Raw genomic sequence first — 17,686 nt, 5'->3', positions numbered from 1 at the left:
TTGTCTCTGTCGATTCAGTGTCCGTCTCTCATAGAAGGTCGTTGGACCCAGCCCAGGGGTAGGACAGCCGCAGGCCCAGTTACTCCTATCCTCGATGACCCTCAACCTGAAGGGAATGACTAGCCTGCGCCACAAAGTCGGGCTCAAGATTTCCCTTCTCCGTGGGCCCCTCTGGGAACGGAACAGACAGTCCTATGAATGATCAAGCTGCACTTGTGCCTGTCTCAGAGTCTTCAGTGGCTTAGGGACTTTGCAGCCTGGGGGGGGGGGGGGGGAAGGGACCCACTGTGGACCTCAGGTCTGAGGTCTCCTGAAATTGTGTGCAGAACTGAGTGTGCATATGTACGTTGTCCTGACAACAGGAGAAGGGCTGTTCTCTCATTCAGGACCCGGAACCTGAATGAGAGAAACCACTGACAGAACTGACCTGCATGTCTCCTTTCCTTGTCCTCCAATTGATTCTGTGTCCTTGAAAATGGACCCATGTCTGCCTCTGCTATGGTCTCATGGTGACATTTGGGGCTTGGGTAGAGTCCAGGAATTGCTGAATAGGTAACTGACTTGATTAAAAAAGAAAAACGTGAGCCAATTGTTCTTGGAAGAGGCCAGATGAGATTCAGCTGGGTTCCTTTGATTAATAGAGTTGACTTTGGATCCAGCATTAGAAAGAATTTCCCTGAAGATAGGGACAGAGAAGGGTTTTTGGAGGTGGATCCTGGCCTCCCTCAAGCCTTTGGCCCGTTGTCCAGGAGAGGATGGTCCACAGTCTTCGGGTTAGGTGGTTTTCCAGGGTCAATTTTGCTCCCTGCCTTTTCTCTCTCAGAAAACTCTAGAGCAGTGGGGACCGTGCCCTTTCTCACCACCAGGTGGCAGGGCAGGCCTCCTTCCACCAGCTCACATCAGCACCTCAGCAGAGGCCCACCCAGGAATGTGGAGTGCTAGAGAAATCAGCTCTGGAAAATGCTGTTGGCTGTCTTCACAGAGGTAAGCTATCAGCTAGGCTTCTTAAAGATAAACTCCTGGGAAGGAAACGGAACCATGAGTCAGAGTTGTGAAGCGGGGGAAATAACAAGTCTCTCATGAAAATACAGCAGAGTTTATAATAAAATGCCAACCTTGGCAAAGGCAGAGTCAAATTTCTCTATTCTGTATAAAAACGGAGTGTGTGTGTGGAGGGGGTCAGGGGAAGCTCTAGGCAGGTAGCTAGAGGGAAAGAGATGGTGGTCAGGGTAGCATGTCCGCTCCAAGGAGACATCTGGGCCTGAAGAGAGTGGTAACAGTTCAGACAAAACAAGAAAATGTTGGGGAACTCTGTGAGGGGAAGTGGGCTAAACAGTCTACCTTTCCCTCCTCTTTGCTGTTAGCTCCATCATCTCTGATGGGGAAGAGTCTTCTATCCCAGACATTGATTGAAGGAGGCCCTCTCTCTTCCACAGCCAGGCCAGGAAAAGATTAATCCCTGGAGAAGTCAGAGCTGGTGCAGGTACCCCTCCCCCAGGTGAAGGAGGCCTCTAGGCCTTAACAGTTGCTGCAGAGTTAGCACTGGGCCAGGCACACTGTAAATGCTTTACAAACGTCATCTTAGCTCTGGGAGGTCTAAGTTATCCACATACCCATTATACAGGTGAAGAAAAAAGGCTCAGAAGTTCAGTAATATGGCCAGGGACATAACTGCAGGCCAAAGTCTGTGCCCCTGACCTTTGCATTATTGCAGCTCCCAGGAGTCAATATAGAAAAGTTCTCAACAGTTCAGATTCTTCTGGTGCCCTTTGATCATGATGAGGCTCTGTCTTAAGATGTGGGGCAAGGAGGTCCAGTGGGTGGCTCCAGGAAGGGTTAGCCCAGATAGCCTGGGTCGAGTCTCCATCCCATTCCTCAGCTGTCTCCTCCTGACTCGGTGGCTTCTCTCTGGATGCCAGTGTCAGAGCTGCTGGAGGGCTCATCCGGGGAGGCAGCCATGGCAGACGTGGCTGGCGGTTTCAGCCTTTGCTGCTTCTGATACTTAACCCTGCGGTTTTGGAACCAGACCCTCACCTGCAATTGGAGACAGTGCGCAGAGATCAGAATGTGACTAGCAGTTCCCACTGTTTCCCCTGTTCCACAATACCCACTCCACGCTGGCCAAAATTGTCTCTTCCTTCTAAGGGAAGTATCACCTCCAAAACATCCTTCTGAGTTACCGTTCATTCATCCATTCATCCAACAAGTATTTATTGAGCTCCTATTATGCATTAGTCACTACCCGAGGTGATAGTGATAAGTGGTGAGCAACAGAGACATGGTCCCTGCCCGCATGGAGCTCAGTCTAGTAGAGAGAAACTAGTAACAAACAAGCAAACGAACAAGTATCTAACCACAAATGGGGGCACGAACAGGGGTTTGAGCCTCCCTGAAGAACCAGCACTTAAGCCAAGGCTCAAAGGATGAGAGGCCAGCCTGTGGGGACAGAGAAAAGCAAGCCAAGCAGGGAATGACCTGTAGGAAGGCTCTGAGATAGAACCAAGCCTGGAGTATTTGAAAGCCAGAAAGGAGGAGGGTATCGCTGGCACATCTAAGAGTGAGAGGGGAAAGCGGAGGAAGGGAAAGTGGGAGAGGTCAGTGGGGGCAAGATCACCCAGGACCATGAAGGCCAGGGGTAAGGAGTGTCACCTTCAAAGCTTTTAAGTGGAATGTGACATCATCCTATTTACAGCTGGCTGCTGTGTGAAGAATGGATGAAAGCAGATGCAGGGAGGCTCTTGCAGTGATGCAGCAAGAGCTGGGGCTGATATGGGCTGGGGGCAATGGACAGAAATGAAGCAATTCCAGCTGTATTTTGGAGGTAGAGGTGACAAGACTTGCTGATAGATTGGAAGTGGGTGAGAAGGGGAAATCTAGGACGACGAGGTGTTTTGAGAAACTGGGTCGATGGTGGAGACACATGTGGGGAAAGGAACAGATTTACAGCGAAAAAAGTCAAGAATTGAGGTTTAGACTTAAGTTTGAAATGCCTACCATATAAGACATCCAAGTGGAGACCTCAAGAAGATAGTCAGAAAAGGGGGTGGGGCTGAGATACAAATTTAGGAGTCATTGACTTATGGTTGGCATTTAAAACCAGGGGAATAGCTGGGGAGAAAAATTTGGTCACAAAGAGAAAATTAGCCTACAAAGGTAACAGAGAAGTGGGCAGAGCGCTGAGAGGAAAATCGAGAGAGTATGGTGTCTGGAACCCAAGAGAAGAGTGTGTTTCAATAAGAAAAGCGGTCAACTGTACTGACGGTTGGAGTAAGAAAGGAAAGCATCTTTTGACTTTGGCAACAGGGTGGTCATTTGAGACCTTAATGAGAAGTTTCAAAGGAACAGTAGGGAAAGAATTCCTATTGAAATGAGTTAAGGAGTGGATGGGAAGTGAAGACATAGACAGTGAACATACCCAGTTCTTGAGTTTGTCTGTGAAAAGAGCAGAGAAATGGTGCAGTAGCTGGAAGGGAATATGGGGGTAGAGGGAATGTTTATTTAGTTCCTTAAATACATACTTAATTTCACTGTCAGCTCCTTATTGAACATGGAAATATAAAGTTATAGATTCATATCGTGTATTGTTCCCATAATGTAATTTCAAATGGGGTTTTCTCATTCATACAGAGAGTATGCCAATAATTAGGCCTGTCTCCCCCTAACATGCTGACACAGAGGAAAAAGGCCCAAGTCTTCCTTCCAGCTACCATGCAGGGCCTTCCGAGGAGTAGCGTCTGTCCCCAGGTGCAGCCCGGGCCGCTGTTCATACCTGGTTCTCCGTAAGGTTGAGCCGGGCTGCCAGCTGGGATCTATGCTTCCCTACCAGATTGTGCTGTTTTGCAAACACTTTCTCCAACTCTTCCAGCTGCTCCAAGTTAAACATAGTTCGAACCCTCTTTTGGGGTCTTTCAGTGTCCTGAAGATCCTCCATTGGGGCCCAGTCTGGGGGAGCCCAGAGGCCTGGGCAGTGAGCCAGTTCCAAGCCTATGAGAGCAACCAGCAGGAGGGGGTTAGCCAGCATCCATCTATCCACCCATCTTGGAGGAGAGAGACCATGCTCACAGCTCCACTGCTCTGCCTTGCCCTTGGCCAGGGAACACAGCAAGAGGCAGAGTGGGAAGAGACTATGCAGAAAGAACAGAAAACAAACAAGCGGGACAGAAGGGACAATGTTGGGAGAACTCTGCCCCCACTATTCTCTAGCTCAGGGGCTTAACCTCTGACCCTGAGAGGAGTTGCCAAACCTCCATGTCTCCTTGCCCTCTGCTCCTTTCCTTGGCTACCTCAGGAAGCCCCACAGGATGCACAGAGAAGGGACCTGCAACGGTTCACCCTTTTTGTTCATTCAGCAAATACTGTTTGAAGGTCTACTATGTGTCAGCCATGTTCCAGGACAAAACAGAAAATCCCCATATAACAGTGTAGAAAAGGTTAAGTGTTGAGTATGTCAGAAAGCGATTAGTGCTAGTGAGAAGAATAAAGCAGGGAAGGACAGGGTGAGTGGGTGAGTGGGTGAGTGAGCGAGTGTGAGTGTGTGTGTGTGTGTGTGTGTGGATAGTTTGCACCTTTAAACAGGGTAGCTCCCTCACTGAGGTGACATTTGAACAGGGCCACTACATACAGCTTGCACCCAGCTGAGAGGGTAAGTACAGTCTGAAATTCTGCCCACTCTCGACAGGCCAGTTCTTGCCCCCTGACAAGGTGCTGTCTGTCTGGAGGAAGGGGTGCCTTTTACTGAGGCACACGAAGGTGCATTCGGCTCACCTAGGTGTGGGCCGGTGGAGACGGAGGTTTGTCCACCAGGGTCAGTATCTGAGTCATAACACAAAAAGAATGAGAAAGTGAGCCACTGGGCTGTCAGGGAAGGGTTGTTCCAGACAGGAACGGCAAGTGCAGCATTAAGACCCCTCAGCTCCCACTAGCCTTGGGGAAGCTCCAGGGCTGGCAGACAAACTGCCCCAATGAAGGGAGTGAGGCCATGACCATGGCCGCCCAGAACCCCAACCACTGGGCCCACCAGGCTTACCATAAGCATAAGCATAATAGCTAGAGAGGAGAAACAATCAGTGGGGCCTGATTTAAAAAGTTAGGGTACATCCTTACAATGAACCACTCTGCCATGTAAAGAAGATTTGTATGGATTGATATGGGAAAATCTTCACAATATATGGTCAAGTGAAAACAGTAAGGTACAGAGCAGTGTGTCTAGTAGGGGAGCTAGGTATGTGTGGGTGTATTCATGTATTAAATATGCATAAAACACTTATGGAAGAAGAAAGAAACGCGTCATTGGCTGCTTGTGGGGTGGGGGGAACTAGGTGGCTAAAGGTCAACCACTAACTAGTAGAGGAGACAGTTTTCCATATACCTTAGTAAACATTTTGACATTTGAACTGTGTGAATGTAAAACCTATGCAAAAACTAATTTGAAAACGAGACAACTTTAATATAGAGTCGTTAACTGCAATTCAGACCTCAGGTGTGTGGGAAGGTTAGAAAACCATGGCTTGGGTAATGGGCGAGGCTCCCAGCAGCAGTGGCATGAATTTGGATGGGGTTGGGAGCCTGGGGTTTCTCTCCAGCATGGGTGGGAGGAATGCCCAGCTGAAAGCAGTTGAGGAAATACAGGCTGGGGAAGCCCAGGGTGTACCATAGGAGCCAGGTACAGTTGTATTACAACAATCCTGGTGTGGGTTGATAAGGCTTGCACTAACTTTGCTCTTGTTTTCCTGGTGGAGACGTAGGGAAGCATGACCCAGAGAGCCAAAAATGGCAGAAGCTCTTGTAGGTGGATTAATGCTAGAGGAGAAAATGACCTCAACAGTTAAATTCTCGTTGGGATTTAAGTGCCTGCACTGCAGCGCCCTAAGGTACCATTCTGAGAGCGCTATAAGCAAGCCGGCTCAGAGCAGCTCAGCGTGGAGCATAAGCACACACACATGAGCAGTGGAGGCGGTATTGGGGTCTGGGAGTTTGCCAGACCCTAGCAACGCCCAGCTGAACAGCAAGCCCCACCAGTAGCATCTGCTTCTTCCAGCTAAGACAGGACCGTGGGCTCACGAGAGGTACTTTCGGGAAGAATCTGCCACCAAACATTATCCAAAGGGGATGTGGAAGGGAGCAAAGGATTCAATAAATCCCTTGTCAAGGACGCTGAGCCCAGGAGCAGGGCTGCGTCCCCTGTAGCCCCAGCGTTGGCCTTGGTAGCTTTCCGAGCCCAGCTCAGGCCCACCGGCACCGCCCGCTCTGCATCCACCCTCGCACACACCTTGTCCCGCCTCAGCTGCCTGTGGGGGAAACCTGGCGCCCACCCCGGGCTGGTCTCAGCGAGTCTCTCTCTAGGGCCTCAGTATCAACCGCAAGGTCAAGGGTCATACGTAGTGGTCCCTTCCCACTCCCACCCTGTGTGGTTCTCAAACTCAGGAACTTCTCCATCCTGTGCCCTCGGTCGTGGCTTCCACTCTTCAGCCACCCCGCCCGCTTCGCTTCCCTGGACGCGGGCGCCGGGGCATCTCGTACCTGTGACGCCCAGGCCCTGGAGGCCGCACAGGTGAGCCACTCGCAGCCCTAGCGCAGGGGGCTGAGGGCACCGCTGATAGAGCCCCACGCTTGGGTAGGCGGGCAGCCACGTCGCGGGGCACTCCCAGGGCAGAACCGGGGCGGGAGACCCGGAGGGAGCCGTCCAGAGGCCCGAGGCAGCGGAGGCGGAGACGGCCAGCCGGGAGGTGACGGGCGCCCAGGGCTGGGGCTTCGCGAGTATGGCTTCCACCGAGAAGGAGGATTCGAGGCGTCGGGGAGTGCGGGGAGTGTCCGGGCCGGCGGAGAAGCGCAGGAGCGAGGGGGACCGGGGCGCGGGGGAGCATCCTGAGCTCGGGGGCTGGACCAGAGCGCCCACCGGGCTGGGCATCGTGCGTCCCTGGCCGGGCCGCGCGCAGGGAGAGGAGCGCGAGAGGCGAGTGAGAACACTGCAAAAGGACAGGATCCGTCCCAACTGTCCGCGAGGGCTCTTAAATTTGGCTGAGCTGGACAGGGCGGGGCGAGCCGGCCTTTTCTTCCTGCAGCCAAGGCGGGGCCTCTGGCGCACGGCAGAGCCCCCCACCCTCCAAAGCCTGTGAGCTCCCCACGCCCGAGGCTGCGCTTCAGTCCCGGGAGAGTCAAGGTACGCGCAGCGCCAAGGAGCGCATCCCCCGCCCTTCTTCCTTATTTAAAAATGCCAATCCTGGTGCGGTCTGGGGAAGGACCCTGGGCTGTGGCTCGCTGGTGACCGTGGGCGAGCCCGTTAGGCCTCCGCTTATCCGCAGGCCGTCTTTGAAGCATAAGCATCAGCGCAGATCTTTAAATTTTTTTCATTTAATTTGAATATCTTATTTACAAGCACAGTGAAAAGTAAATTTCCCACACTGTTCCCCAGCCACTTACTTTCCCTGTCTGCTGACATCACTATGTTTACCAACTTCTTTAGAAACTTTCCAGGAACTTTCTGCACCCACCTTACCTAGGTTCCACTGGAAAAATCCTTCCTATATCCAAAAAAGGTGGAAGAGGGAAAACAGTAATGGTTTCAGATTAAGACTAATTTATTGCCAACGCGCAGGAGTTGATGGCCTACAAGACTCCTCACCTTATGTAAGTGTTGGGCTGGCATTTACCTCTGTTTTACAGATGGATAATCAGCACTTACTAGCAGTTGTTCTTGGTTAAGCTACAAGTTCTTGCTTGCATTTCCTCACCTGCAAAATGGTGATAATAGTAGCTATTTCTTGGAGTGCCGTGCAGATTACATGACTAATGCATGTAAGGCATTCAGAATTGGCCTGTGCATTCTGTGATTGTGGGGCTCGGGGGAATTCCTGACTCCTAGGCTCCCATTGCATTCTGCCTCCCCAAATCAATTCCTGATATTGAAACTACTCAATCAGTTGCAGAGCGTTTCCATGTCATCATCAAGAGTTGTCACCTGTTTGGGACACAAACATGCCCCTTCTGCTCTGCCATGTAGAGGTGGGAGGAACCTTGCTGGGGTGGGCAGCTGCCTGCCCAGCCCCATTTTCCACTTCAACAAATATTGGCCTCCCCTTCTGAGCAGCTGGAGCAGGCAGCTTGACCGTGAGACTGTGAGTGAAATAATGGGCTAGTGGCCGGAGTGACCCAACTGGTCCTAGGTCTAGGCTTACTGTGTTGGGGCCAGGGGCTGCTGGGTCAGAGATGAGGGGACACCAACGAGAACCTGGGGAAAGGGATGTGACTGGGGTGCAAAATCGCGAGAGGGGCTCTGACTTACCTCAGGTAAGACCCAGTGGGAGTTGGAGGATTGTTTAAAGTTCTAGAGACCCTCCCCCAACCACCGCCTCCATAACTCCTAAATCCTACACATGCCACTCTGTTTCTCAACATGTTTCTTTTTGAGAATGTTTTCCTCTGAGAGGGAGGGGCTGTGCGACCTTCAGGACCTACCCAGAGAGCAGTGCCAAGATGCCCACAGCATGCCTTGTGAGGAGGGGCACAGGGGCCCACCTTTTGGGGCCCACAAAGACAGCAGTTCATGCTGTTAGGTGACAGTGGAACACTTTGACAGAAAATAGAGATTTAGGAATTGCACAAACCTGCCTTCATATCCCAGCTTTGTCTCTGAACATTTCAGTGGCTTCAGATAAGTAGCTTATTCACTCTAAGCCTCAATTTCTTGTAAAATGGGAATGATCTCTTAGGTGAGAAAATAATAATTACCTGATGGGATTGTTACAGACATTAAATGAGATTGTGCCTTTAGCTAAGTGGCAGCAATTATGGGGAGGAAAGAGGCTATTTACAACTGGTAGATGAGCTGAGCTAAGCTTCTTAATACAGTGCAGTGAGAGATAGGATGGGGCCAGATTTATAGAGCTAAGATAAAATGTCTGGTCTGTGTCCTTAATGCACTGAGACTCTCAATGGGTTAATCTGGCAGCAGTATGCACCCTGCAATCAGGGGAAGTTGACAAACAAGAAAAAATTGATATGATGGAAGCCTTATGAACATTTTAAGTCTACCTGTGCTGATTTTTAGGTAAAATATATGGTCAGTGTAACTCTAGCTCTGGATTTGCAGTACATAATTCACTATATTTCAGTATATAGTTATCTGTTTTCTATCTCACTTATTTTTCCTCAGACTGTAAGTTCCTGAGGATAGACATTAATATCCCCAATTTACATATAAGTAAATAGAGAAAAGAGGTTAATAGACTGCCTCGGTTCAAATCTCTTAGCTACGTGACCTTTAGCAAAATGTGGTTTTAACTTTCATTTATTTCCCTGAAGACTGTTGAGCATCTTTTCATAATCTTATCAGCCACTTGGATATCCTCTTTTGTGTGAAGTGCTTATTCAAGTGCTTTGCTTAGTTTTGTGTTGGGTTGCTATCTTTTCCTTCTTAATTTATAAAAATATTTATATAGAGATAGATGTAGATATTTTGGAATCGAGTTCTTGTTGCAATATAGATATATAGAAGCTAACATCTTCTCCCACTCTGTGGTCTGCCTTTTCATTCTTTTAATTTTTTATGAACAAAGTTACTAATTGTAATAAAGTTTAATGATCTGCTTTTGGGTCCTTGAAAAGAGACTTTTGCCTACCCAAGATATTCTTCTGTTATTTTTATTATTCTTTGTTATTTAACCATTTACATTTAGATGTAGAATTGATCTTTGACTAGGTTTTAGGGAAAAGATGTAAAGAATGAGTCAAAATCTGAAACTGGAATGGAAAATATTGATGGATTCAAGTACAGAAAAATTTCAAAATTAATTGTATCAATGGTTTTAACTATACTTTTTTGTTTTCTATATGATTTAAGAGACTAATACATTAAAAAAACACATTAGTGTAAAAGCTAGTATTACTGTAACTTTGGTTTGTAACTCCAAATCTTGTTTTCTACATAATTTAAGAAACTAATGCATTTAAAATAGTTACTGTTTTATGTTTTGGGGCACACAGTACATAAATATGTAATTTTGTGACATCAGCAATCAGAAGTAGGGACAAAGCTGTAAAGGAGCAGTTTTTGTATGTTATTGAAGTTAAGTTGGTATAAATTCAAATTAGAGTGTTATAACTTTAGGATCTTAAATGGAATCCCCATAGTATCCACAAAGAAAACAGCCATAGAATATACACAAAAGGAAATGAGAAAGGTATTTAAATATTTCACTATAAAAATCAATTAGATGGAAGAGAAAGCAATAATACAGAAAATGAGGAACAAAAAAGCTTTAAAGCACATAGAAAACAAATAGCAAAAGTAAATTGCTACTTATTGGTAATTACTTTAAATGTAAATGAATAATTATAAACCTAATTATAGACTATCAAATATATGAAGCAAAAACAGAATTGAAGGGAGAAATTGATAGTTCAATGTAATAGTTGGAGATTTTAATACCCAACTCAATATTGGGTAGAACAGCCGGGCAGAAGATAAGTACGGAAATAAAGAACTTAAACAACACAATACGAGGTGTGATAAAAAGATATGGTGAATGTTTAAATTATAAAATTTATTACAGTAAAAGATACATTGCCATTAATCTTCCTCAAATTACTGCCCCTCGCTTCGAACACACTTATCCCATTGTTCTTGCCACTTTCTGAAGCAGTTCTGGAAGTCCTCTTTCATGAGTGTCTTTAGTTGAGCTGTAGTGGCTGCCTTCATGTCCTGACATTGATTCAAAATGTTTTCCTTTTGTGGTCATTTTGACTTTGGGAAAGAGCCAGAAGTTGCACGGTCCCAGATCTGGTGAATAAGGTGGATGAGGACACACCATAATGTTTTTATTTGACAGAAATTGCTGTACCAGAAGCGATGTATGTCATGGAGCGTTGTCATGATGGAAGATGAAGTAAACAATCATGAAACAGGACTTACAGAACTTCTTCAGAAAGTGGCAAAAATGATGGGATAAGTGTGTTTGAAGCAAGGCAGAGTATTTTGAGGGGGGTTAATGGCAATGTGTCTTTTACTGTAATCAATTTTTTTTATTTAAACATTCACCATATCTTGTGATCACATCTCAAAAACCACTTACATTTGACAGACATATGCAGAATATTCTATCCACCCACAACAGAAGACGCATTCTTCTGAAGTGCACATGGGACATTTTCCAAGATACATTATATGTTAGGCCACAAATTAAGTCTCAGTAAATTTCAGAAGACAGATATCATACAAAGTATCTTCTCTAACTACAATAGGATGGATTTAGACATCAATAACAAAAGGAAAACTGGAAAATTCATAAAATTGAGGAAATTAATCATCACACTTTTAAACAACAAATGGATTAAAGAAGAAATTACAAGGGGAAATAGAAAATACTTAGATATGAATCGAAACAAAAATACAACTTACCAAATTCATGGGACACAGTGAAAGTGGTGCTAAGGAGGAAATTTATAGCTATAAGTACTTATATCCAAAAAAAGAAAGATCTTAAATAAACAACCTCACTTTACAACTTAAGGAACTAGAGGAGAAAAGAACAAACTAAACCCAAAGCTAGCAGAATAAAGGAAAAATGAAGACTGAAATAGAGTATAGAAAAACAATAGAGAAAATCAGTGAAAGCAAAGGTTGGTTCTCTGACAAGATCAACAAAATTGACAACTCTTTAGCCAGATGGACTAAGAAAAAAAAGGGAAGACTCAAACTACTAAAATCAGAAATGAAAATCAGAAATGACTCAAACTACTAAAATCAGAAATGAAAATCAGAAATGACTCAAACTACTAAAATCAGAAATGAAAATCAGAAATGAAACATTACTACCAATTCTACAGAAATAAAAAGAATTTATAAGCAAGTACTATGAGCAGTTATACACCAACAAATTAGATAACTTAAATGAAATTGACAAATTTATACAAAATATACAAACTAGCAAAACTAAATCATGAAGAAACAGAAAATGTGAATAGACCTGTAACTAATAAGGAGACTGCATCAGTTAAAAAAAAAAAAATCTCCCAACAATGAAAAGCCCTGGAGCTGATTGATGGCTTCACTGGTGAATTCTACCAAACATTTAAAGAAGATCTAATATTTACCCTTCTTAAACTCTTTCAAAAAATTGAAGATAAGGAAATGCTTCCTAACTAATTTTGTGATGCCAACATTACCCTGATACCAAAAGTAGGAAAGGACAATGCAATAAAAGAAAATTACTGGCCAATGTTTCTGATGAACATGGATGCAAAAATTTTCAACAAAATATTAACAAATCGAATACAACAATACATCAAAAGGCTTAAAAGGCTCATACACTACAGTCAAGTGGGATTAATTCCAGGGATTTAAGGATGGTTCAACATCCACAAATCAATCAATGTTATACAACACATTAACAAAATGAAGGATAAATCATCTGTTTATATCAATAGATACGGTAAAAGCATCTAACGCTATGACATCCACTTATGATGAAAAAAAACTCACTAAAATGGGGAGAGAAGGAAAGTACCTCAACATAATAAAGGCCATATACTCGTATGACAAACCCACTGTAAACATCTTACTTAGTGAAAAACTGAAAGCTTTTCATCTAAGATCAGGAGCAAGAACTCCCACGCTCACCACTGTTATTCAACATAGTACTGGAAGTTTTAGCTAGAGCAAGTAGGCAAGAAGTAATAAGCAATAGTAACAGCAATAATAATATTGAGCATATTAAACAATGGGCCTGTTAAGGTCATTGTCATGTTCAGGAGAAGAATTAAAAATATTGACTAATTTTATTTATTAGTAGGCAAAAATAATAGTTAAGAATATATCTTAAAGGGTGGTCAGATGGCTCAGTTGGTTAGAGTGCAAGCTCTCAACAACAAGGTTGCCAGTTCAATTCCTGCATGGAATGGTGGGCTGCACTCCCTGTTACTAAAGATTGAAAATGGTGACTGGACTTGAAGCTGAGCTGCACCCTCCACGACTAGATTGAAGGACATCGACTTGGAGCTGATAGGCCCTGGAGAAACACACTGTGAAGGTAGAAAAGGAGACAAACATATTTAAAGAACACTCCCAATATTCCCCAATAAAATTTACCAAAAAAAAAATTAAACAAACAACAACAATATATATATATATATATATATATGTATATATATATATATATATATATTAAGGGCAAAGGCTAAAAGAATAGAAATACAATCCATAGTTTCCAAGTCAGAGGATTTTAAAAAGGAAGGGCAGGGTACATGTGGAAAATTTTATCAGTTCTCTAGAAGGTAGAAAAGGAGACAAACATATTTAAAGAAGAAGGTAAACAGAAAATACAAAAACAATAGCAGAAAAAAATCCAAATAGAGAAGCAGTCACACTACAACATAAAAGACAGAGACTTTTAGCCTATGTTTAAGTGAGATGAGTGTTTCTATTCCAAAGGAGAGGGTAGGCCAGGATAGGTTTCCTAATTTCATGGTTCTTGAGTTTGTTCTTAAGGTGTTTAGGGTTAAAAAAAAATATGAGGATACTATTCCCGCAATCTCTGCCTGGAGAATCTACTAGAGAAAGAATTTTAGGCAACCAAAATGATGGGAAAGAAAACAGCATCAGATATAGTGGCAATGACCATCAGTAACTCCTAACATAAACAGTAAGACAACCAGAAATTATGTGCTGCTGATGGAAGTACACAACTTTACCTATGAAGTTTGTTGTCATAAAAGAAAAAAGAAATCAAACCCAGATCTGATCAAGTCTTTAGATCTAACTGCCAATTCACAGAAAATATAATAACCAGAGCAACGTATTAAACCAAAGGGATGCAATCAGCAAAATCCAGACTATGGGACACGCTACAGGACATACTAACCATCAACAAATATCAACAAATAATTTATCAATAAATAAATTATAAAGAAAAAAAGATGAAGAGAGGACCTATAGGTTAAAAGAGTCATAAAAGACATATTAACAAATTGCAATAATTGGACTTCATTAGGAGGCAAAGAAACTGTGTAAGTATTTATGAGATAATTGAGAAAATTTGAGTACTGGATATTGAATGACACGAAAGATTACTAGTTTTTTTTTCAAGTAGTACAAAGGCTTTCTAAGGTAGGATAATGGGATTATGTATGATAATGGTATTTTTTAGGTAACATAATAGTATTTTTTAGGAATAATGAGTCTTTAAAATTTAGAAAAACCTACTGAACAATTTATACATGAAAATATGTGATGTCAGAATTTGCTTCAAAATAATCTTGGGTTGGTGATTGGCCAACCTGAAGTTGACCATTAGTTGAAAATTGTTGAAGATGGCTGATGAGAGTATGAGGTTGCATTATAGTATTCTTTCTGATTTTGTTTATATTTAAAATTTTCTATAACAAAAAGTAACACTAAGAATAAAGACTGGCAATAAATGAATTGTGTTCAATTTAAGTAGGTAGGAAAAAAGCAACAAGGAAAAGTTAAAGAAAATAGAAGAAATGAAAAAATACAGATAAAAATATAAAGTAGCAAAATAGAAAAATGATACAGTTAATAGAAAAAGATGATACAGTTGAGATCAACAAAATCAAAAATGGTTCTTTGGAAAAGATAATAGAATAAACAGACTATTGTCAAGATTCATCGAGTAAAAAATGGCATAATAAACATTATTAGGAATGCTAGAGCAAGGCTAGAAATAAAATAGAGATTATTGTAAAGAATTATCATGAATAACATTGTTAATACATTTGAAAACTTATATGAAGTATATAATTTTCTAGAAAAATATAAATTGTCCAAATAGACTTTAGAAAAAATAGAAAACAGTATATACCACTAATTGTTAATTGGAAATTAAAATTTTATGAATCACTTCCCGCTCTCCTAAAAGAATACATGCAGTCCCAATAGTTTTACGGAACAAGTAATCCTGGTTTTATACAGTTTCAGAGCGTTGCAAAGAGGGGGAAAGCGACCTTAATCATTATTGAGGCTAGTGTAACCTTGACCTCCAAACCAAAAAAAGATAGTTTAAGAGAGAATCATAAACCAGTTATCCTTATGATGCTAAGGAGCTAAAATGTTAAATAGATATTAACAAATCAAATGTGGCAGTTTATATAAAAATAATAATTAATCATGATCAAATAGGATTTATCCTGAAATGTAAGAAAGTTCAACATCACAAAAATCTATTAAGAAGTATACTATATTAACAGAATAAAGAAAAATGTAATACTTTTAACAGATGCAGAGTAAAACATTTGATAAAGTTCTGCAATCATTTAAAAAATGAAAACTTTTAACCAACTTAAGGGTAAAAGGTAATCATGAAAGTAGTACTCCATATAAACACGTTGAAGAAATAATATAATGGTCTTAGTAGATATAGAAAAAAATTTATAAAATTCAACATTTATTCATTTTAGAAGTCTACCTTTTACCAAACTAAAGGGTAAAGAGTTACTCATCAAAGACCTACGGCAAGAATCATATTTAAACATGAGACTTCAGAAGCAGTTCCAATTAAAGTCAGAAATAAGATATGTATATTCGTTATTATCATGTTTTTCCATTATTGCAGGGCACAAAATAAAATCTGAATAAATAAATGGGAAGAATCAATGTAAAGGATAACAAGTCTTCCCAAAGTCATCTAAAAATTAAAAACAATTACAACTTTTAAAATCCCACTGTACTAGAGATTCTAGTCAGTGCAATAAGACACACAAACATATAAGAACTGGAAAGGAAGAGACAAACTATTCTAATTTGCAGACAGTATGATCATTTACAGAGAAGATTTAAGCAAATCCACAGAGAAACTATTAGAACTAATTAGAAAATTTACAAAAGTTGCTGGATATGGGATCGATATATAAAAATCAGTAGTAGTGTGTGGGATATAAATGATAAACGTCTAAGTATTGCTTTGTCTTGTGCACCTGAAACTAATAATAATAAAAAAAAGATCCAAAGAGAAAAAAAAATCAGTAGTGGCACATATTATCAGCAAATGTAATAGAAAAATATATCTCATAACTGCAACAAAAATTATAAGATACATAGGGGTAAACTTTAGAGATGTGCAAAATGTTGAAAAATTAGAAAACAGTGTTGAGGAACATGAAATAAGACTTGAATAAATGGATGGGAAGACTCACTGTTGAAAGATGGCATTTCTTGCCTAAGCCATCTAAAAATTAGATGCAATTATTATTTTAAAAATCCTAACAGAATTGTATAAGTTGTCAAACTGATTAAAGAACTGTCGAATGAAGCACCAAGAATAAATAAGACAATCTGAATAAAATGAACAAGATGAAAGAACCTGCCTTATCCACAATGTGAGCACTTCTTATAAAACTATAATAAAAAGACAATGTGACATCAACTTAGGGATAGATGAAGGACCTAGAACAGAATGCAGAGCCTAGAAACAGACCCAGGTATATATGGAAACCTGACCTATGACCGTGGAATGACAGTACATAAGGCATTCTATAAATTCACGATGGTGATTTTGGCAGAAGCACTGAGGGTGGGTGAAGGCAAATCCATGTCATAGTAACTAGATATTCCAGTGAGAACAAATCACTGCCCCTTCCTATGGAACCAACCTGCCACCAGTTGGCTGATTGGTTTCCAAATTGGGGGCTCCGTGTTGGTCTCTGCTGTTGGCTCGTTGAGCGCTCCGCGAGGGCTACAGCCAGATTGGCCTTGGTGAGTGGGAATCCTTGTTACTAAGCCCATGTCTAACCTTTATCCCTCCCACCATGGCTACATTTTTCATGAGCCCATTACAGTAACCATACCTACTTGTCTTTGGTGATTAACTATAATCACCTGGACCCTGTTAATCTGGGATCCCATCATCTCCATTGAATTTAGGGAGCCAAGTTCAATGGCATAAGTTACTACTATTATTTCTGGCCTACAGAGAATAGCCACAATAGAGTTCTTCAAGGGTTTCAGGTTGAGACCTGAAGAGTTTCTCACAGACTTGGTGAACGAAGTGTCCTCTAGACCTTAGGGAAGGGGTAAACAAGTCTTATGTGATAAATCTAGCATTCCAACCTTTTGTAGCCTTTGGATACTTTCTTCTATAGTATTTCAAAAAAGTTCTGTCATTTCAGCTTCCAGATTTCAGTCAACCAACCGAGCAAACTGTTAGGATCACTACTCAAGCTAAACATTTTGGATCAGGAATCTCTGCCTAGTGAGCCCTCAATAAATAAATTCAGCCTAATTTGACTTTATATTCCTTCCACTCTAATCCCACAATTTAGGGAATTCATGTCTGTACATTTCCCCAGGTCTCTGTTAATATAAATTGGCAAAATCATGCAATTATCTGGGTGAACATCATACCTTCTCATGGGTCATGCTCTGTACTTCACCCTTTGGACTTGAGTCTATAAGCAATGAGAAGTGATGGAGATAGACCTTGAAAAAAAATCAAGACCACCTCTTCAGGGTGGGGCCATTACAGGTCCTTCAAGCAAGGGGAGACTAACTTCCTCAGACAGGGCTGGAAGGGCTGTGTCTACTGAAAAAGGAGGTTCAGCAGAAGTTAGGGACTCAAGGTCCCCAGATTCATTGGAGTTTGTCCATATATGTCTCCATCCTAACTTTCATGGTCCTTTCCAATCAACTACCTGATTTTAACAGAAGAGACCTGTGAGGTTGGGAACATAATTTGTC

General features: G+C 42.1%; 1 protein-coding gene and 1 long non-coding RNA gene across 2 annotated transcripts in view; one reads left to right on the top strand and one right to left on the bottom strand.

Annotated features, from left to right (window-relative positions):
• The first annotated feature begins 905 nt into the window (after positions 1-905).
• Positions 906-17,686, top strand: part of LOC141571565 (uncharacterized) — a 41,254-nt gene continuing 24,473 nt past the window's right edge. The window contains exon 1 of the long non-coding RNA XR_012496403.1: positions 906-984. This is a non-coding gene — a long non-coding RNA (uncharacterized LOC141571565). The remainder of the gene's footprint in view (positions 985-17,686) is intronic.
• Positions 1,763-7,000, bottom strand: NOTO (notochord homeobox). Its single transcript, XM_019712842.2, has 3 exons — positions 6,520-7,000; positions 3,770-3,984; positions 1,763-2,034 (listed from the first exon to the last, which is right to left on the bottom strand). The coding sequence occupies exons 1-3, from the start codon at positions 6,905-6,907 to the stop codon at positions 1,876-1,878; spliced, it is 762 nt and encodes a 253-aa protein (XP_019568401.2). The 5' UTR covers positions 6,908-7,000; the 3' UTR covers positions 1,763-1,875.

Source organism: Rhinolophus sinicus, linkage group LG05 (genome assembly GCF_036562045.2).
Source record: "Rhinolophus sinicus isolate RSC01 linkage group LG05, ASM3656204v1, whole genome shotgun sequence".
Lineage (NCBI taxonomy): Eukaryota > Metazoa > Chordata > Mammalia > Chiroptera > Rhinolophidae > Rhinolophus > Rhinolophus sinicus.
This window is presented reverse-complemented; position numbering and strand designations above follow the sequence as displayed.